The sequence below is a fragment of the Naegleria fowleri genome (assembly GCF_008403515.1).
Source record: "Naegleria fowleri strain ATCC 30894 chromosome Unknown tig70, whole genome shotgun sequence".
Classification (NCBI taxonomy): domain Eukaryota; phylum Heterolobosea; class Eutetramitea; order Acrasida; family Naegleriidae; genus Naegleria; species Naegleria fowleri.
This window is the reverse complement of record NW_025408002.1, coordinates 36,609-56,663: the sequence shown is the minus strand read 5'-3', so window position 1 is coordinate 56,663 and position 20,055 is coordinate 36,609. Positions and strand designations below refer to the sequence as shown.

Below are 20,055 nucleotides of genomic sequence, written 5' to 3'. Positions count from 1 at the left end.
AGTCCCATGCTCTACCAGCTGAGCTATCATCGGCACATATTTCCGAAAAAGCAATATTACATAAGCAAACAATTCTAATATCTTTACTGCACCACAGATCCCTAAATTCCTCTTGTGAGAATAATATATGGAATATTTATTGAGGATAATCTTAAATTCTCTCAACCTTCTATTAATGATCTCAATAGTTACTTAAAGGATACAGACCCGAAATTCCATTTTCAAGCAGAGAAAAACAATTGATGTGGATTCAAGAAGATAAAAGATCACTTGAAAATTAAACAAAAATCTGAGATGATACCTTTATAGCATGATCATGAAGACAATGAAACAAATGTCACACTCATGATTGCGATGAAGTAAATGATACATCTTGATGTTTCCTGTTTTGTGACGAAAGGTTAAGTATTAAATTTCTGTAAGGTCCTGAATTGCCCTCATCACAGACCAACAAGAAAGTTTGATGCTTCAAACCTTGTTGAATATTTCTTCAATGATGAGTCCAAACCAATATAATCACATCATGTGATACTGTTTCAATGATCAGTCATTGTTGTCATGCCCAAATAAGCATCATGATAACAATATTTCATTCTTGCTTGATATAATTCATCACTATACTCCAACACATAACCATTGCATTTGAGAGCTTCCATCACAAGTTCTGGATCGTGTTGCAATTTTCCAGCCAATATACAATGGAATGCATAACCATTATTCTTCACAGCTTCCATTATGAGTTCCTTATCCTCTCGAATATATTTAAGACTAAAGTTAGGTAACTCAAAACAAACAGATGAATAGAATCCAATTGAAAGACTGTTGAGTTTGATTGCTTGTAACACTAATTCTTTTGTAAAATTTAAATCTTGGAAATAGTTGAAAACGCCTTCATGTCCACACACACTTCACAACTTCTAACATGAATTCTTTGTCACTAAGAAGATCTTGAGATGCATATTCCAATGGCTCAAGTGATTGTTTGATAGCTTGTAAAACAATCTCTTTGTCACGTTTCATCATTTCACCTGCATAACGGAGAGCCTTGCCCTTAGTTTGTACAGCTGTCAATACAACCTCTCTATCGTTTTTCATTCCATACGATGCAAAGCAAAGAGCGTCTCCCTTTTGTCTTACAGATGTCAATACAACTTCTCTGTCGTTCCTCAGTTCATCCGATGCAAATCGAAGAGCATCACCATCTTGTGTGACAGCTGCCAATACCACGTCCCTGTCATTCTTCAATTCATCAGGTACGTAATCAAAATAATATCCATTTTGACTGACAGCCTTTAGCACAACTTGTTTGTCTCTCCTCAATTTTTCAGAGACATATTTCAAAGCAGAGCCATCTTGATCAACAGCCAGTAACGCAATTTCTCGATCATTCTGCAAGTGAGCAGATGCAAATTTGAACGGTACCTCTTTATCCCGTAATTCGTTATAATTTTTGATTGCACTTAAAACAATGTCTCGATCATTCTTAATTCCATCACTTGCAAATTTAAGCAACCATACATATTCTTGAACAAGTTTCCTCATGATTGCTTTCTTTGAATAATCAACAGTAGTTAAATGAGAAAATTCTGGAAATGATGCTTTGACAACTGTCAACATGAATTCTTGATCTAACAGCAAAGAGTTTTTCATGTAGAGCAAATGACTAACGGCTACGAGATGAAGAGCCTTCTTATTTTGTTTGAAAGCTTCCATCACGATTTCCTTATCTGATTTCAATTTGTCGTCGACCCATTGCAGTGCTTCACCATTTTGCCTGACAACAGATAAAACAATGTTTCTGTCTCTCTTGATTATCTTTGGTGCGTATTGTAGAGCCAATCCATTCAGTTGGTATACCTTTTTGTCGTGTTGAATGTTTTGACTTGCGAATTGGAATTCCGTTGGCTCCAATTGTATCACTTTAAACACAAACTCTCGATCATCTTGCAATTGTTTGGATGCAAATTTCAATCCATAACCATACTTTTTGATGTGATTCAACACAAAGTCCTTATCATTCATAAATTCCACAGGAAAGAACTTTTCATATTTCAATTCTCTATTCTCCAGCCATTTCTTTTTTCCTTCTTGTTGTAAGGAGAATCTCTTTTTCATTAATAATTCCAATCTTCGAAGATTATGTTCACATGAATCATAGTCACAACGATCACCATTACGACCATCAAAAATGAATGAAATATGGTCCTGGTGATTGAGAGATTTGTGCTCTTTGATCGTGATGTTGTTGCTCATTCGCCTCTTTTTTGAAAAAAAAACATAGCGAAAAGAATGATGATTAGTATACAGGACTTTAGAAGTTCACTAAAATTCATGGGGAAGAGTTGAGGCTAGAAGCTCTAACAAGATTTTTCGTGGTTAAAATGAACGAATATGGAAAATGTGTCACATTTTCGAAAAGTTGTAAGGCTCGGCCTCGTATTCATACCACTTTGGCCGAATTGTTTAGACCATGAAATAACCTTTGGGTGAGATTAAAAATCGCTTCCTTAATGTTTCAAAAGTAATAATTGATCAAGATCAGGAATTCCCATCAAAAAGAACGGATTTGCATAACCGCTTGGAGATTCGGCCATGTTGCTCACATTTCGATGAGGCAAACCAAAAATGGTCATCTCAGGTTTGCCTCCCTTATACACGTCCCAAATTCTCACCACACTTCCCGAGTTTGTAATTCCTCCACAAACCATGTATTGGTTGTTATCGAATAGAAACATTTTGTTTTCTCGTTCTTCCTTAATAGAATTTGTGGCAAGACGAGACTCTTCTTGTGAGGTTCCTAGTTCATAATTGAGAATAGTTTGTGACAGTTTCCTCTTATCAAACAATTTAAAGTGAGGTTGGTAATGATGAGAAGAATGTTGAATGGACGATTCAATGCTTTTCACAATAAATTGAGACTCATTCACACATTTCACGTCACTAATGAATGATCCTTGTGAAAATTGAATTTCTCCAATGTTGCAAGTTTGAAGCTGGCGATTCTGATTATTTGATTTCATTCGACAATCCATTAAGCTAACAGTTCCATCTCGTCTTGCATACAGTAATTCTCCTCTCTCCGTCACGTAAGGGTTCCAATAGGTCAATAACACGTCTGAAAAACTGTCATTCGTGGTATATCCAATGTGACACTGTTTGCTTTCACCACTCGTTGTTGAGGCTCGTTCTAAATCAATAATCACTCCTCCCTTACTTAAACCTAATGCACACCATCGCAAGTTTGGATGGACAGAGTGCCAAAATAGAGTCTTTTTTCTGCAGCTATACAATTGTTGGTACGAAATTTCCCATTTCCCAAATGGGTCATTTTCCATCGAGTGTTGTGTTGGAATATCTTGTTCATAGAGCATCGAAAATCTAGTGAGAGATCCAGCCTCTTGTGCTTGACCCGTACATGACACTAGAAATTGGAATTCCTGTGTTGAATAATTATTTCTATGGGTCGATGTAAAAGGAGAAATGTTTGTGATTCGAGAAGTGAGATTCAGTAATGGGGTCAAGTATCTTTCTTCACCCCTTCCATGGATTATTGAAAAGCATAAATCTCGTTGTGCATTTGAAGCAAAGATCCAAACTTCATCGTTGAAGTGGAGTGTGGAATGATTGCGAATTTTGCTATAATCTAACTGTTTCACTGTAAATAGTTGAATGTCTGAAGTAAATTCACATTCAAGTTGAGTTATCCTTTGTTGGTCATTGGATACATTCGAGGAAAATGAAGTCACACTATTCTGAGATGGCGCATGATCATTTCTTCTTGATGACCATTCATGCAAGGGTGAAAATTTGTCACGCATCTCAAAAAATTTCATTCTATTGTGTACATGCTTGTAGTAATATTTTGAATCTGCAGTTGGATGCATCAATCGACTTTTTAAGATCGTCATGGCCGTACTTAAATATTTCTTGTTGTGTGGTTCTTCTCTCAACATGCAAGGACTATTTGACGATATTAACAATTTCTTATTTACATTGGCAATAAGATGAATGCTTTTTTGTGCATCATTTTTAAATAATAAATAATTATTCTTTCGAATTCTAGATTTGGAATTTGTTGGCAATGTCTGTTGCTGTTGTGCTGAATTTTCTGCTTTCATCATTGCATGATCTTGCAATGTCTTCATTCTCTCTACAGAATTTCCCACAAGAATAGAACGTTCCAAGCCATTTTTCGGGATTGGAAAATATCGATTTGCTATTTCGTCAAAATAAAAACCAGGAATACTTGTAGCCGATCCGGAGGAAGAGGAAGAAGAACTTGCGTTCGAAGAGGATGGTGATGTTTGTGATTGAGTTCTTGAATGTGGCTTGAAATCGTTTCTATTTACAAGAGGGGATGACAAAGAGGATGATTGACTGGAACCAAACACTCGTTCCATCCGACTCAACAACTGTTGTTCATAATTCTTCTTTTTTCGAACATGCTCTCGTTTTTGGTTGTTGTGTTTTGGATTTTCATTCGGAGTGGTTGTCCTCGCACTACTACCATTGTTACTACTCGATGCAACATTGGAATATCGGGATTGATCCTCCTGCGTTTGTAGTTGTTGCTGCAGTTTTCTTTTCTTTGTTTTTGGTTGTTGTTGTTGTGATGATGATGATTGATCATGTCGTAGTGCTTGTGGTCGAGTCTTGCGATTCGTGTTTTCGTTTTTTGGCATTTTTTCACTTTGTCATTATTTAATGATGTTGATTTCCCAAATACGCATCATGATAACAATAGTGCATTCTTGCTCAATAGTATTCATCACTATACTTCAAGACAAAACCGTTGCATTTAAGAGCTTCCATCACAAGTTCTTCATCCTTTTTTAACTCTTTGGCTACATATTTTAAGGCATATCCATTATTCTTCACTGCCTCAATCATTAGTTTCTTGTCACATTGAATACCATTTTCTTGAAAACGAAATCTAAAATTCTGATAACAATGATCATCCTTTATAGGTACAACAAGGGAAAGACTGTTGAGCTTTATTGCTTGCAATAGAAATTCTTTGTCATTTTCAAATTCTTTTGGCAAATAGTTGATAATGCTGTAATTTGCATACTTCACAACCTCCAATAAGAATTGTTTGTCATTCCAAAGATCTTTAGGTACGTATTGCAATGAGTCAAATGCAAGTGTTTCTCTTTCGTTTAATCCCTTCTAAAACAACATCTTGATCACGTTTCATCATTTCACCTGCATATTGGAGAGCGCAACAGGTTTGTCTAACACATTGGTGTTTTACAGCTGTCAATACTACCTCCTTGTCATTCTTCAATTCATCAGATGCATATTGAAGACAACATCCATTTTGACGGACAGCATTCAATACAAGTTCTTTGTCTCTCTTCAATTCATCAGAAACATATCGAAGACAATGTCCTTTCTGTTGAACAGCCGTTAAAGCAATTTCTCTGTCATTCTCGAGATGATCTGATGCGAAAACAAGCGGTTCGCCGTCATTACGGACAGAAGACTGCTTCCAAAACAATATCGCGATCACTCTTCAAATAGAAGAAGCATATTAAAGTGAGTAGCCATCACTTTGGACTTCATTTATAACAACATCTCGATCATTCTTGAATTCATTACTTGCAAAGTCAAGCAATAATCCATCTAGTTGAACAAGTTTCATCATGACTTCTTTTTGTGAATAATCAAAACAATTCAAATGATAAAATTCTGGAAATATGAATTTGATAACTGTTAGCATGAATTCACAATCTAATAATAAATCTCTCGATACGAATCGAAGTGCCTTCCTATTTTGTTTGATTGCTTTCAACAAAATTTCCATATCAAACTTCGAATCATCACGTATAAATTGATATGCTTCACCATTTTGCCTGACTGCAGTTAATGCAATTTCTTTATCGTTACAGAGTGGATATGGTGCGTGTGACAAAGCCAATCCATTCTGTCGAACAATTTCAAAACCCATTTCCTTTTCAATGTCAAGCATTTTGTGATCTCGAGTGGACAATTTTTTTGTGAATTTGGAATTCTGGGTGGTGGCTAAAAAAGTCAGAATTCCTTCCGTTAATTTGTCTTAATAATTTGTTTATTGTTTTGTGCTGAGAGATTTAAAAGAAGAATCTAAATATCGTCCGTTCACTCACTTTTCAAAAAACTTTGGCTTGTGATAAAGTGCAGGTGGAAATATAACTTCCTTAATATTATTCCAAATTCCACGATTGTAAAAACTCAAATTAAGCTTCTTATTTTGTTGAGCCATTTCACACATCTTTTCGAGTAACTTCATTTTCCATTCCTTTCGAACTTGTTTCTTTTTTTCTTCAGTCTTTTTGTGTTCTTCGTCATGATGTTCTTCCTTCTTCATTTCGTTTGCCTCTTCTTCTTCCTTATACAATTCATCATATAATGCTTGTACGTCAATATTCGATTTTTTCTTTCTTGTCTCGACATATTTTGTCACAATATCCCACAATTGTTCCAAATCCTTCTTTTTAAATGTTTCATTGGTAGTGGTATTTGTACACACAAGATAAAAGTGATATCCCCAAAATCCAAAAATCATCAATCCACATGCAGCAATAAATAATAATTGAGCCACAACCATAATGTAACGAGCGAGCATGTACTGCAAAATAATGGACAAACTGGCATTCACTCGTTCTCCTGTACTTGTCATGAAGGAAACATTCCATAAATTTTCCTCATCCACCACACTCCACAATGTCATGACATAAACATAAACAGCATAAACAATGAGTAAGAAATTTGAAATTAAAAACAAGTGAAACCATCGATAGTTCAATTCACCAACATCATTATTCAACCATCCACAATAGTGATCGAATTTTGCAACACATTTGCCAGAAAGTGGACAATGTTTGGAACGAGCAGGTCGGATAATATCACATGTGGTGCATTTTCGTTCGGAAATGTACATGACTTCATCGAAGGGAAATGATTTTTCGAACTGTTTGGCATTTGTCTTTTTGATAAATCCAGGATCGGAAAAGGAAGCTTTCAGGAAGGAAAAATAGGTCAATACGAGAGCAACAAAACCAGTATAACGATGGTAAGCTGGAACGTATAAATTAGGAATGGCTTTGAAAACTGTGAAAAGATAGAGTACAACGTTGATAGAGAGGAGAGAAAGGTAAACGAGCTATTATTGTAGTCGGGAATAATAGATGTCATGAATTGTTGTGGAAGCATAATCGCACATAATTATAAAAGTGGTAAATCAATAATAATTAAATAATAGTCGTGAATTTTAAAAAGATTTTGTGTTTTCGAAATAATTATAAAATTATTCAACACGTCATGATGAGGTTTGAATCGTTCCGAAATGGTTAATCGCACATAAATAGTATCAAACAATAGTTCAAGTAAATGCAAATCAAGACTATGAAAAAACTCACCTGTAAGATTGGATTTCGAGAGTGAAGGAAATACTTTTCAGCTCTTCTCAAAAAATCACTTCCACAACAACAAGTACAAAGTCGCTTCGGAACGCTCACCAGAAATCTGTAAAATTTACCAATGAGTCCATTCTTGTGGAAATCTGTCGGACCCATGAGTAACGTGTACAGAATGAGACCAGCCACAGAGGCATAGGCGTAGAGGAAGAACAAGAGGACAAACATTTTTTTGTTATCGTGTTTTATTCATTCTGGAATAAGGATGACGTACGCACATTTAACGGCTCATATCTCAATCACAATTGACTCTACAAATGTAACTATTACCTTGTGTAATGCAACGTACCCATCGAGAGGCTAATCAAGGTTTCAACGATACATTTTGTTTGTGTTCGTAATTGAAAATTGTCGTCAACACGAATCAAATCATAACAGCTACTTACGTTCGTTGCCTTTCTTTGGACTTGCTATTAATGATGGTGTCAACACTTTGAGGTATTTCACTTCGAGTCCTGTACAGCTGTGCATGGGAATTTCAAATTTCATGCTAACAGGACCCATTTGAGGTGACAAGTCGTACGTAATAGGATTATTGGTCACAATGGTGACCTTAATGACTTGTTCCAAAGCACCAGGGAATTTCTTGATACCCCATAGCACAACTTGCTCAGCAGAGTTGTATTCGTAACCGTGTTGTTGCCCTCCTCCACACTCCACACTCACAGTGGCAGAGTCTTTTGGAACAGGAATTCGGACAATGACATTGGTAGCCACTTTGGATGCTGGCAACTCATTTCTCAAAGTCACCAGTAGCTTAACCTTAAATTGAGATTCTCTTGAGAAGTATGGGTTGATTCTGAAAGGTACACTGTATTCTTTGGTCGACCTGTACTCCATAATATTGAACTCTCCATCGGGTGGATTCAACGACAACACCCTTGATGCTTCCCACTCGTTCAAATCGACATAATGACTGAAAGCAACATGATCCAACGTGACACTTCCATAGATTCGGCTGGTCTCTGATGAAATCACAATATTCTCTGAAAGACCAATTTTGATGAGTGGATCTCCTGGAATGAATGATTTCATTGTGATGCAACCAACGACTTCAGAGAGGAGTATTTGGCCCGATTCCGAAAAAGTTACATTAATCTTTTCTAACACGTCAACAAAGACTTCACTCTTTTTAACATTGCCTCCTTGAATGGGTCTTCTTGCTGCTTGGCAGGTTGTCGTTCGTGGTTCTGTGAACTAGGTGTGACAAACATTCCAGAAAAAAAGCACCCCGAATGCATGAACGAGAGGAACACGTGGATGATAACATGTGAAGTGGATTGTAAACATGAAAAGGAAATGATTGGCAAGATAGAGATGAATTATTGCAAATCAACAAAAAACACGTGTACTTACCGAAAATGCATTTCCCAAAGAAGAAAGTAAGGAAGAGGATGGCGTCAAGACTTCAACGGGTTCATTCGCAATGAAGGTTTTCATAATTTTTGTGCTGCAATCTTCAATGTAACCATTATCAATAATTTCATCCAAAATCTCATAGACGAGAATGAAATTCTGTCGAACGCTCTCCTCAGTCAACACACCACAAAAGTCTCGTATGAGATTCGCAATTCGAATTAAGCATTGGACGTAGGTGGCCGGCGAAACATTGCATCGGGAGGTGAACACAAAATACATGCTACTCTTCTTTATGGATATGAATTGAATACCTTGTACTTCCTAAGGATGAGGCATGTTTATACGAGGTAAAAGAAAGTTGTGTTGTACTTACAAAAACCGGACATCCATCACTTGAGAGTGATTTCATCTTTCTGAAGAAAATTTCTTCCGAACCCTTAACAATATCATAGCGGTCTAAGGATAATATTTGGATGCATCAAGTCATGGAAGTAAAGAAGGATCCATTGGTATTGATTGTTAACTGATAATTAATGGGTACAGAATCATCAAGAAACACGTACAATCACGAGCAATGATTTTGTCTCCTCGTAGGGACAAGATGAAGAATTGTGAGATGGCCATATTTTTTCTCTTGTCTTTCTCGATACCCGTATGTCAAAAGATTCGGAATTTATTGAGAGAATCTTTTAATTTTTTTTGATTTTGATTTCAATTACCTGATAATTTCACAAACTTTGAGTATGGATGGCAGGTAATGGCTGGTTATTCAAACACTAAAAACAACAGCACAATGCTGTAAATGCTCTCAAGTATTGGATTCCATGGGATCTCACGGTTTCTCTTAGTATTCATCAAGATAATAAAGCACTACTAGAACTTGTCAATTTTTTTTTGAGACTGATTGAGTTTACCTGGTAATTTCACAAACTTTGAGTATGGATGGCAGGTAATGGCAGGTTACTCAAACACTAAAAACAACAGCACAATGCTGTAAATGCTCTCAAGTATTGGATTCCATGGGGTCTCTCGGGATCTCTTTTAATTCATCAAGATAATAGGCTATTTTGTTCAGTAGTAAAATATTATTATTTTTAAACAAATCCTGGTTGTCATCTGGTGAAAGTGTCAGGTAAATGTAAATACAAAATGTGTAAAAAGTGTTGCGATAAGTGTAATGTTGATTGTATTTATCATATCAAGCAAGGGAAGAGTAAACCTATTGCTGGCACTTCATCCGAGAAGCAAATGTAGTCGTTCATCACAGCAAATAAAAACCGCTGAATCATTTGAAGCTTTTTTTTTGAATATTTTATTGTGATTTTGTTGTTTGCTGGTTTGTGTGACCTGGAGCCGCACAACAAGACATACAAAAATCGAGTGCAACTTGAAAGCTCTCGCCCCTTTTGGCTCGAACAGAGAAATTTGAACACTCGAATTGATCGTAATAAATGTGTTTTATTGGATGATGAATTGGTTTTTATATACATTCATTGAATCAGTTAGCCAACAAGTTAGAAAAGGAGAGAATTGTTTTAAAAAGTACAGCCGGAATTGAATCTGATGATTCTCATCGTGAGGTGGGACCCAATGGACACTTTTGACTTATCGAGACTTCGAGGTCGTTCATAGTGGTTGCTCCAGGATTCGAGTGAGTGGTACTACTTTCATGATGGCCATTCTTCATCATCATGACCACGCTTTGACTACGGGTGGTGAAACGAGGAGAAAGGCCTCCTTCTTGCACACGCTTCTTCATCTTGTTCATGAGAAATTGTGTTGGATAATCAATTTCCTTATTACGATCAGTCATGAAAGAAATCAAATCAGACATGACCATGGGTGTTTTATGCTGTTCCTTATTGTACGAGAATACATCATCGGAATTATTCTTACTATTGATCAATGTAGCTGGGGATGATTTACTTCTCGTTCTACTCGAGTCTTGGAGTTGGGAGTACAAACTGCTACTCCTCACTTCACGTCGATGGAGGAAGCCGTTATTACTACTACTACCATTATTATTGCTGATGGCACCACTACTATCGGCAGAGGAAGGTCGTTGTTGGGTGTAGAGGGAGGATGAGGCTGACATGGTCAAAGGTTTTGTTTTTGAGAGGTGGTTGATTGTAAAAATAGCAAATACTGAGAATTTTGTTTTTTTTCTACTTTCAAATAGAAATCAAGGAGAGAAACAATGAACACTCGATGAAGTGAGTTGGCAACGAGAAGAGATAATTAATATTAATTCCTCCCAATAGGATCTCCAGGTTGGTTCGATGAAGGGTATTGGAGATGAAGAGGAGAGAGAGAATGGTTTGATGATCGATCAATCAGCTGAACGACGTTGTTGTAATAATTACTACACGAATATGCAACCGCTATTTGAAATTGTTATTATTATTGGGTGCTATTGAAATGTCGACTCAAGTTGTGGAGAATCCCAGCAAGTTTGTTTTTTTTGAGGTGTGGTTCTTTGAGAGAGAACTCCTTCTTCTCGTTTTTATCGATTTGAACATTTATGCAAATTCAGAAACTTGTAATATTTATCAGTGCGTTCATTTCAACAACTCATTTCATGATTACGAATTTTCTCTTGTCATGACTTGTTATGAACGAAAATGATGTACTTGTGATTTCATTAAAGAATCTCCAAAATGGTCATTCATCACATGTCTCTATCTAAATTATTGACCCTTCTCCAAATACATGATATCTCTGAGTCTGTGTGAGGTTCATATGGATCCACTGTCTTTGTCTCTTATTTGAGGTGAAATGATTTAAGTCAACAGCAAGGTCCTATTGAAATTACCAACACAAAAAAGGATGATTGGAGTACATTTGAGTTTTTTACAAAAGTCGTTTTGTATGGAGGGACGATTAATTATCATCTGTCTTTTGTTTTGTATGGTGGTCTGATTTTACTTTTTTGAGATACAAATTTCAATTTAAGTCACAAAGCCGTTCAGGAACACTTGTGAGACAAAGAAAGTGGTGTGGTTTTATCATCCTTAATGCATTCTCAAAGGACAAAACTGGATCGGAATCTCCTTAAAGTGTCTCAGTTTATCAGAATGAAAATTATTTGCCAAATGTAGCCAATGGATGCAATGACTTTCAGTGTGGAACATCTCTTTCTTCCACTTACTTTCACAGTTCGCACGATCATTTATTTAACAAATCACTTCCTGAAACAAGAGAAGTTATATTTCAATTCACGATTTTCAACCGATCCATCCTGCACTTACAAAGTCTCATCATCACCATTCTCAAAACTTGTATCCAATCTTCCTCAAGAATGATTTTCGTTCTCCCTGTTGTTCTTCATTCTCCACTCCCTTCGAAGAAAATCCATCCACCACTCCAAGGATTCCTCTCCCTTGGTTAGTCTCTGCCAAAATCACTTGTGTTGGGTTGGCTGTGGCACAGTACACCCGACACACTTCCGGAACCTGTTTGATCGTGTTCAGAATATTCACTGGAAATCCATTCTCCATGAAAATAATGAATGTGTGTCCTGCTGAGAGATTGGTCGCGTTTTTGATCGCCAGTTGAATTAACTTTTCATCATTTCCCGAATGTCGGATCAGACAAGGACCAGAGGCTTCATTGAAAGCAATTCCGAATTTCATATTTGGGTTGGTGTTCACAATGGCTTCATGAAGATCTTCTACAGTCTTGATGAAGTGAGAGTGCCCGAGAATGAAATTAGAGTTTTCTTCTTTTTCAATGGTTGCCACTTTAAGCTCCATCAGATGCTGGTTTTAATACTGAGAGACAATCAAAACAAGACGAAATTATTTAATCTTTTTTTTAAAATAATTTTCATTTTTTTTCATAAGGTTCTAATATGGAAAATGAAGAAAAGCAACGCAGTAATGAAAGCGCTTTCAGAGAAAAATGTCGAAACGAGATCACAATTATATTCATTCAACGCTCCTCCATCGGACTGATGGTTATAAAAAATCAAAAAACATGAATTATTAACACAAAGAAATGATGACGAAAATGTAAAATTGATAATTCTTGATTTTTTGATTCTGTCTTCTTTTTGTTTTGGATTTGAGACATGTTCTTTATAATTTAAGGCAAGATAGAGACATTGTTTTGGCTGCTTTCAAGCAAAACATTCAATCGCTGTACTTTAGTAATTTGAAATTTGTCAAGGAATTTTTATTTGAAGCAATGAAACAAAATAAGAATGCACTTCAATTCGTACGTAATGATTGTGAATTCATATTATGAGTTGCCAAAACAATATTTCCAAAATTTTCGCATTTAGATACTTTTGATTATTCACAAAAAGAAGTCATGATGAAACTTGTTCAAGAAGACGGGTGGCTGATTTAATTTGCAAATGATGAACTTCAGAATAATCGAGACATTGTTTTGAATGCAGTCAAAAATGAATACTGTTCACCCTGTTTTGCTTCTGATGATTTGAGGAATGATCGAGAGATTGTGTTATTGGCTGTTCAACTGGATAGCCATGTATAATATAGAGGGCCCGGCAGAATCAGGAGCCTGATCCCACGCGGTGGCAGAAATAAGTTGCTAAAATCACTAAGAGAGTGGAGAGTCCATTTGGTCAAATTAAGCTGAAGTGGAAATCTTTGTCATCTTGTTTCACAGAAGATTACAATTTTCAAGTGATAACATTCGAAAAGATAAAGAAGTGATATTGGCAGCTGTAAAAAACAGTGAAAAAGTATGGAGATTTGTTCCTCTAGAAATTAAAAGAGACGACGAATTTGCTTTGGAGATGGCTCAACAGAATGGATTGGTGTTATCTTATGCGCTGTCATACATTATAATCAACAGAGAAATTGTTTTAGCTGCTGTCAAACAAAATGGTGAAGCATTGCAGTATGCTGAGAGCGATTTGAAAAAAGACAAGGAAATTGTGATGGAAGCAATCAAACAAAATAGGAAGGCATTTCAATACGTTCCAAAAGTATTGCTGTCAGATTGTGAATTCATGTTGACAGCTCTCAAGTTAATTTCTCCAGAATTTGAATATTTGAATTGTGTTGACTATTCACAAAAAGAAATCATGATGAAACTTGTTCAAGAAAATGGAATGTTACTTGAATTTGCAAGTGATGAACTCAAGAATGATCGAGATATTGTGTTTAATGCAGTCAAAAATAGTATCCACTCCTTCAGTCATGGATCTGATGATGTGAAGAATAATCGAGTATTTGCATTTAAGGCAGCTAATACGGATGGTTATGCATTGAAATATGTCTCTGATGAATTGAAAAGAGACAAACAACTTGTATTGAATGCTGTTAGACAGAATGGTTATGCTCTTACGTTTGCATCAGAAGAATTGAAGAATGACAAAGAAGTCGTGTTGACCGCTGTCAAACAGCTTTATATTGCTTTTCTTTTTGCATCTAATGAATTGAAGAATGACAAAGAGGTTGTATCGACAGCTGTTAGACAAAATGATAAAGCCCTTTGCTTTGCGTCGGATGAAATGAAAAATGATAGAGATGTTGTGTTGGCAGCTGTCAGACATTTTGGTAATGCTCTCAGGTTTGCAAGTGACGAGATGAAAAGTGATCGAGAAGTTGTTTTGGAAGCAATCAGACATGGAGGTTCTCTGGAAAATGCTTCTCGAGAACTTTTAAATGACAAACAATTCTTATTAGAAGTGTTGAAGTGTGGAGAACCTTCTATTACCCGCTATGTGACAATAGAAATTGCTGATGATAAGGAAATTATATTGAAAGCAGTGAAGAATAATGGATATGCATTACATTACACATGCAAAGAGTTACAAAAAGATTCTGAACTTGTGATGGAAGCTCTTAAATGCAATGGATATGTGTTGGAGTACAGTGATGAATTATATCAAACAAGAATGCTACATTCTTATCATGGCTTATTTGGGAAGTAATCATTAAATATTGACAAGGATTTTTTCACAAAGATAATTGCGAATGCTTCCATCTCATACCAAGGAGAATACAGCTGAAAAATTCAAAAATCTGATACAGAACTCAAAGAGTGATGTAAATAATGGGTAATATTGCACTCGATGTCGCTGGAATATTTGCCTATATAATGTCACCTCTCAATCTTTTATTGAATTTTAATAACAATGAAATCATATTTTAGTGGTGGGAAGAAGAGTATCTATCCAACTTGTAGACACCACAAAGAATTAAGAGAATGGATCAGCTTAATTGATATGTATTTGGATGAAATCTCTAAGGAGAAATTATATTAAACGCAACTCTTTTGATGAATCGAAACACTTATTGTTTGCTTCGAACACACTTTCCTTGCCAAGTACAGATCAATACTATCCTTAATCATCAATGAATGTAAAGTGTGGAGTGAATAATGTAGTACATGAAGACGCGTCTCAAAAATTAAGGGCGTTTTGAATATGATTTATTTCAATAACATCGTGTAGCCGTGTTCCAAGGATGATCGACCGAGTTTGCCCAAATAAGCATCATGATAACAAAAGTGCATTCTTGCTCGATACAATTCATTACTGTACTCCAATACATAACCCTCGATACAATTCATTACTGTACTCCAATGCATAACCATTGATTGCATTTGGCAGCTTCCAACACAAGTTCTTGATCTTTCTTCAATTCTCGTAATGCAGTGCATATCCATTGTTCTTCACTACTTCTAACATGATTTCCTTGTCCTTAGCAATTTCTTTTGGCACATGATTGAGAATGCTTTTGTATCCAAAATATCCACTTCACAGCTTCTAATAAGAATTGTTTGTCATTTAAAAGTTCTCGAGAAGAATTTTCAAGAGAACATTTATTTTCGAGATATTTCTTTTTTCCTTCTCATAGCAAGACAGCCAGCGAAAAAGTGCACTCCGGGCTTCGAGGACACAACCCATGTCATATATCCTGCAAAAAAAAAAAATTTCTGTAGAGAGCTGGCTTAACGCTGGCAAAGAAAAATCTTGAAATTGAAGCTTCAAGTTCACTGTTCCACCAACAGACAACGAACAAATTCCTCCTGCAACTCGAGGGATGATAATCTTGCTATGTGTTGAATTGAGAATTTCTTTTTCAGTAGTAATTCCAATCTCCAAGATAATTCTCACAATTTCCACCAAAAGAAGAAGAGCATGAATTTGAAAAATCAAGAATCATCATTTTTACGTGTTCATTATCATTTCTCATCATCATGTTCTGTGTTTGAGTTAATTTTTGTTTCTTGTTTTTTTCATAATCAATCTCATTCATATCATCATCACTGCCACCTCCATGCATGAATGAATGATCCATCATCATCAAGATCCGTATCCAGTTGGGATCCTAGTCAGAGGTCACAACTTTACAAGTAGAATCACAACCTAGATGTTCTTCTCTTGGTGTCGTAGGAAGCAGCGCTTCTATCAAGGTTCCTGGGTTTAATTATATATCCTCTAGCCTTCTTGAGTACAGTTGAACTGTTCCAAGTGGCGTTTTTGTAACAACTGCCAACAAAATCAGCGAATGAGAGATATATTTCATTTAGCCAATCAGTCAAAGCTGGGGGATAAGGAATGGTACTATCAAATGGTAAAAACTCCCACAAACAAACACTTGAAATTATCCAATCTCATCACGGATCAAGTGAAAATTATTTTAATTGATTTTCATCAATCTCTTGTTTCTCCTTCATCATCATGGTTGATGAATCAACAACAAGGACACTCTCTGATGGACAATTCTCACATCAACCATCTCTGTGATGTGTTGAAAAGAAAATTTGAAAATCAATCCAAAGGATTCGCAAAATGGTTACTCGCAAGGGAGGAATTTTTGACCACATTGAATTGGTATTGTGACAGATCTTCAATGAAAGTCGAATTCGTAAACGATTACGAGTGTGTGCTTAAATGGGCAAGAGGTTCCAATAATTATGTCAATAAGGATTGGTCCGAGTTAATGATGGTGCAAATTATTCACATTAGAGAGTTATATGAAACTAATCAGGAGCTAATTCATTCTGTGGAATTTTGGGAACCTTTTCAGGAAGAAGTTTGGCATAAATTACACTCGGGCCGAGTTGAAATCTTGAAATACATTCCGGTGGAGGTTTTTATACAATTCAAAGAATGGAAAGAAAAGATGGCAGATTTATTTCAAAAAAGCTGTCGACTTGATTTTGTATTTGATCTTGATGACATTGGCAAAGCAAAGAAAGCAATTAATGAGAAGCGTTGTAAGATGTTTCAAATTTCAGAAAGACTGAGAGACAATGAAGATTTTATGAAATATGTGACTCAATGCCGACATAACAACATTCAATATGCATCTGAACGATTGAAAAATGATCGAAACTTCTGTTTGGATGTTGTTATGTCAACTCCTGACTCTTTGTCGTATCTGGACGTGAACAAAGAATTTGCTCTCGAATTACTTCGAATTACTTTGTCAAAGATTTTCATTGTTGGTGGAAAAATTCAAGAGGAACAACTTCAAACTTGTTTTCCAGAAGTATGTGAATATATATCTCCATCGGTTTGGGAAATGAACATATCGATGGATGAAAAGATGAAGATTTTTCAACTTTTATTTCTCAAAGATTCAAGAATTTCTTTTAGCCATAACAAGGATCTGATGAAATCAGTACTTCAAATGCTTGTTGAATTACCAGATGAGTATTATCAAGCACACCACAATCATCAACACACTCTCAATGAACAAGGAGAGTTTGCATGTTCATTACTTGAATTACGTAAAACTTGCCTCGAAAATGATCAAATCGTTGAACAACTATTGACCAAAATTTACAAGGATTATGATCCAGCATGGAAGGACGATGAAGAATATTTCTTGAAACGCCGAGATTTGCATCTCATTTTGAAATACGGACCAATGAATTTGAGAAAGGACAGGAATTTCGTATTGAAAGTTATTGTGAAAACAACAAAAAAGGACAGAAGTTTCAGACATGTGGAAATAAGATGGGAGTTGGACATTCATCCTGAACTTCAAAACGATCGAGAAATAGTTTTGGCATTCATGAAAAGAAATGGACACACCTTATTTAAGAAGGAGGGATGTGGGAATTATGTGGTAGCTGAAGAATTTCGAAATGACAAAGAAATTATTTTGGCTGCTCTTACTGCACATGATGATTACAATCGTTGTTCGTTTAACGACATTCCACAACATTATCGTGAAAACAAAGAGATAGTGTTGGCAATTTTAAATCTCCCACCCTGGCGTTTCGCCAATGAAATTGGTATTGACAACGTTCTTCCAATAATATTATTATTTGTTGAAAGAAAGGATCAAGAAGTGATAGATGCTCTTAAAAAGGTAATATATTATTGGAAATATCTCCCTGATGACTTTTGGAACGATCGAGAATTTTTATTGAATGCATTAAGACACAATGTAGAACCTGGGGATGTGTTATGGCGTGCCTCAAAAAAATTGAAACAAGATGCAAGTTTTATGATGGAATTTGTAAAAGCTCATCCAGAGGGATTGGATTTAATCCTGAATTATGAAGAAGTTGAACAATTTAACGATCATTTTTGTTATGAAATGGCAGTTGAAAGCGTGAAATTGTGGGGAGTTATTTCGAGAAATATTTTCACCCTCTGTTTGAATCAAGAACCAACAACAGAGATTTCATTCGATGAAGCTCTGAAGTTTTTGAAATATTTGAAAAATCAGAGATTTGAACATGAATATTTTGGATGTCACATTCCTGAATCTCGGTTGATGAAAGAAAAAATCAAAAGCTTAAAAGGTGAAAAATTACGGGATAAAGGTTGGAAATCAAAAGAACTTTATAATTTCTGGAAACAATATTTGGGTGTATATGCACACGTTTTCACAAGGAATATCAGTTAATGAAACCACATATGAAATCACATCTCGTTTGACATTCATGCAAAGGTTTTTCAGACAGAAAATAATGTTGAAATCAAACAATGTTGGATGACATTCGAAAGAGTAAACCATCAAAAAATTCTTTTGTTCATTTAAGGAAGGACTATCAATTAATAGGTTTGTTTATTTATGATGATGATTACATCAATTAACACAAAATCTCGATCTTCTTGTACTTGAGTGGATGCAAATTTCAATCCATAACCATTCTTTTTGATGTGATTCAAAATAAATTCCTTGTCATTCATAAACTCCACAGGAAAGAATTTGTCATATTTCAATTCTCTATTCTCGAGCCATTTCTTTTTTCCTTCTTTTTGCAATAAGAATTTCCTTCTCAATAAAGATTCCAATCTCCGAAGATCATCATTGGGTTCACAATTTCCACCAGACTTACTTGCTTTTCTGTTCACCAGATTGCACTAGTTGGAAGATTTGGAATATGAGTTGTTGATAAATTGTCAATATTTATTACTTTTCAAATAAGTATCATGAGAACAAAAGTGCATTCTTGCTCGATACAATTCATTACTGTACTCCAATACATAACCATTACATTTGACAGCTTCAATCTCAAGTTCAGAATCTTTGTGTAACTCTTTGCATGCGTAATGTAGTGCATATCCATTGTTCTCCACTGCTTCCAACATCAGTTCCTTATCCGATGCATAATCAATACAACGATATCGAGATGAAAAAACTGAAAGAAAATTGAGTTTGATTGCTTTCAACACAAATTCCTTATCATCAGCAATTTCTTTTGACACAAAGTTTGGGTAACGCTTATAAGAGCATGACCATCAAAGTAGATCCAACATTGTGAAAGTCGTTCAATTTTGCTTTTAAAAAAAATGCAACAACAGTCTCTCTTTCAGGGCCCCTTTCACGCTCATTCCAACGCATCCTCTTCCAAGACCAATATCGCAATCATTGGAGTTTGTGAACATCGAATTAATTGCATTATCGGAGTGAATCCAAACGAGAGGATAGAACCTCAGGATATTCTCATTGATATTGAAGTGGAATTTGATATCAGTAAGGCTGCCCTCTCCGATTCCGTAAATGATACTTTGAGTTATGTGGATTTGAGAAATTTATCAACAGAATTGGCTACCACGAGACAATATCAATTATTGGAAACGTTTTGTGTTGAATTTGTGAATCGGGTGGAGAAAGATTTTGGTCCGAAGGGAGCCCTGAGTTGTTTCATTCAAATTAAAAAACCACAGGTGATGCAAACGACCAAGTATCCTTATGTTTCATTAAGAAGAAGTTTTATATGAATATGTTGCTGTTCAATAATGACAATAGTAATATTTTGTTTCTCGGAGAGTTGCAATTAATGAATTGAAACA

General features: G+C 35.7%; 10 protein-coding genes across 10 annotated transcripts; 3 read left to right on the top strand and 7 right to left on the bottom strand.

Annotated features, from left to right (window-relative positions):
• Positions 1–536: 536 nt before the first annotated feature.
• On the bottom strand, positions 537–2,253 carry FDP41_009505 (uncharacterized protein; the record flags this gene model as incomplete). Its single annotated transcript, XM_044713471.1, has 2 exons — positions 537–768; positions 908–2,253. The coding sequence occupies 2 exons, from the start codon at positions 2,251–2,253 to the stop codon at positions 537–539; spliced, it is 1,578 nt and encodes a 525-aa protein (XP_044556912.1).
• Positions 2,254–2,507: 254 nt separating this feature from the next.
• Positions 2,508–4,682, bottom strand: FDP41_009504 (uncharacterized protein; the record flags this gene model as incomplete). Its single annotated transcript, XM_044713470.1, has 1 exon — positions 2,508–4,682. One exon carries the CDS (start codon positions 4,680–4,682, stop codon positions 2,508–2,510), a length of 2,175 nt encoding a protein of 724 aa, XP_044556911.1.
• Positions 4,683–5,533: 851 nt separating this feature from the next.
• Positions 5,534–5,971, bottom strand: FDP41_009503 (uncharacterized protein; the record flags this gene model as incomplete). Its single annotated transcript, XM_044713469.1, has 1 exon — positions 5,534–5,971. The coding sequence occupies one exon, from the start codon at positions 5,969–5,971 to the stop codon at positions 5,534–5,536; it is 438 nt and encodes a 145-aa protein (XP_044556910.1).
• Positions 5,972–6,124: 153 nt separating this feature from the next.
• FDP41_009502 (uncharacterized protein) lies at positions 6,125–7,625 on the bottom strand (the record flags this gene model as incomplete). Its single annotated transcript, XM_044713468.1, has 2 exons — positions 6,125–7,144; positions 7,401–7,625. 2 exons carry the CDS (start codon positions 7,623–7,625, stop codon positions 6,125–6,127), a joined length of 1,245 nt encoding a protein of 414 aa, XP_044556909.1.
• Positions 7,626–7,692: 67 nt separating this feature from the next.
• On the bottom strand, positions 7,693–9,440 carry FDP41_009501 (uncharacterized protein; the record flags this gene model as incomplete). The annotated part of the gene is made up of 5 exons (XM_044713467.1): positions 7,693–7,757; positions 7,844–8,654; positions 8,814–9,137; positions 9,190–9,272; positions 9,380–9,440. The coding sequence occupies 5 exons, from the start codon at positions 9,438–9,440 to the stop codon at positions 7,693–7,695; spliced, it is 1,344 nt and encodes a 447-aa protein (XP_044556908.1).
• A 946-nt stretch (positions 9,441–10,386) lies between these two features.
• Positions 10,387–10,911, bottom strand: FDP41_009500 (uncharacterized protein; the record flags this gene model as incomplete). The annotated part of the gene is made up of 1 exon (XM_044713466.1): positions 10,387–10,911. The coding sequence occupies one exon, from the start codon at positions 10,909–10,911 to the stop codon at positions 10,387–10,389; it is 525 nt and encodes a 174-aa protein (XP_044556907.1).
• Positions 10,912–12,085: 1,174 nt separating this feature from the next.
• On the bottom strand, positions 12,086–12,568 carry FDP41_009499 (uncharacterized protein; the record flags this gene model as incomplete). The annotated part of the gene is made up of 1 exon (XM_044713463.1): positions 12,086–12,568. The coding sequence occupies one exon, from the start codon at positions 12,566–12,568 to the stop codon at positions 12,086–12,088; it is 483 nt and encodes a 160-aa protein (XP_044556906.1).
• Positions 12,569–13,017: 449 nt separating this feature from the next.
• Positions 13,018–14,721, top strand: FDP41_009498 (uncharacterized protein; the record flags this gene model as incomplete). Its single annotated transcript, XM_044713462.1, has 2 exons — positions 13,018–13,031; positions 13,449–14,721. 2 exons carry the CDS (start codon positions 13,018–13,020, stop codon positions 14,719–14,721), a joined length of 1,287 nt encoding a protein of 428 aa, XP_044556905.1.
• A 1,582-nt stretch (positions 14,722–16,303) lies between these two features.
• FDP41_009497 (uncharacterized protein) lies at positions 16,304–18,661 on the top strand (the record flags this gene model as incomplete). The annotated part of the gene is made up of 1 exon (XM_044713461.1): positions 16,304–18,661. The coding sequence occupies one exon, from the start codon at positions 16,304–16,306 to the stop codon at positions 18,659–18,661; it is 2,358 nt and encodes a 785-aa protein (XP_044556904.1).
• An 890-nt stretch (positions 18,662–19,551) lies between these two features.
• FDP41_009496 (uncharacterized protein) lies at positions 19,552–19,983 on the top strand (the record flags this gene model as incomplete). The annotated part of the gene is made up of 1 exon (XM_044713460.1): positions 19,552–19,983. The coding sequence occupies one exon, from the start codon at positions 19,552–19,554 to the stop codon at positions 19,981–19,983; it is 432 nt and encodes a 143-aa protein (XP_044556903.1).
• Between the last annotated feature and the right edge of the window lie 72 nt (positions 19,984–20,055).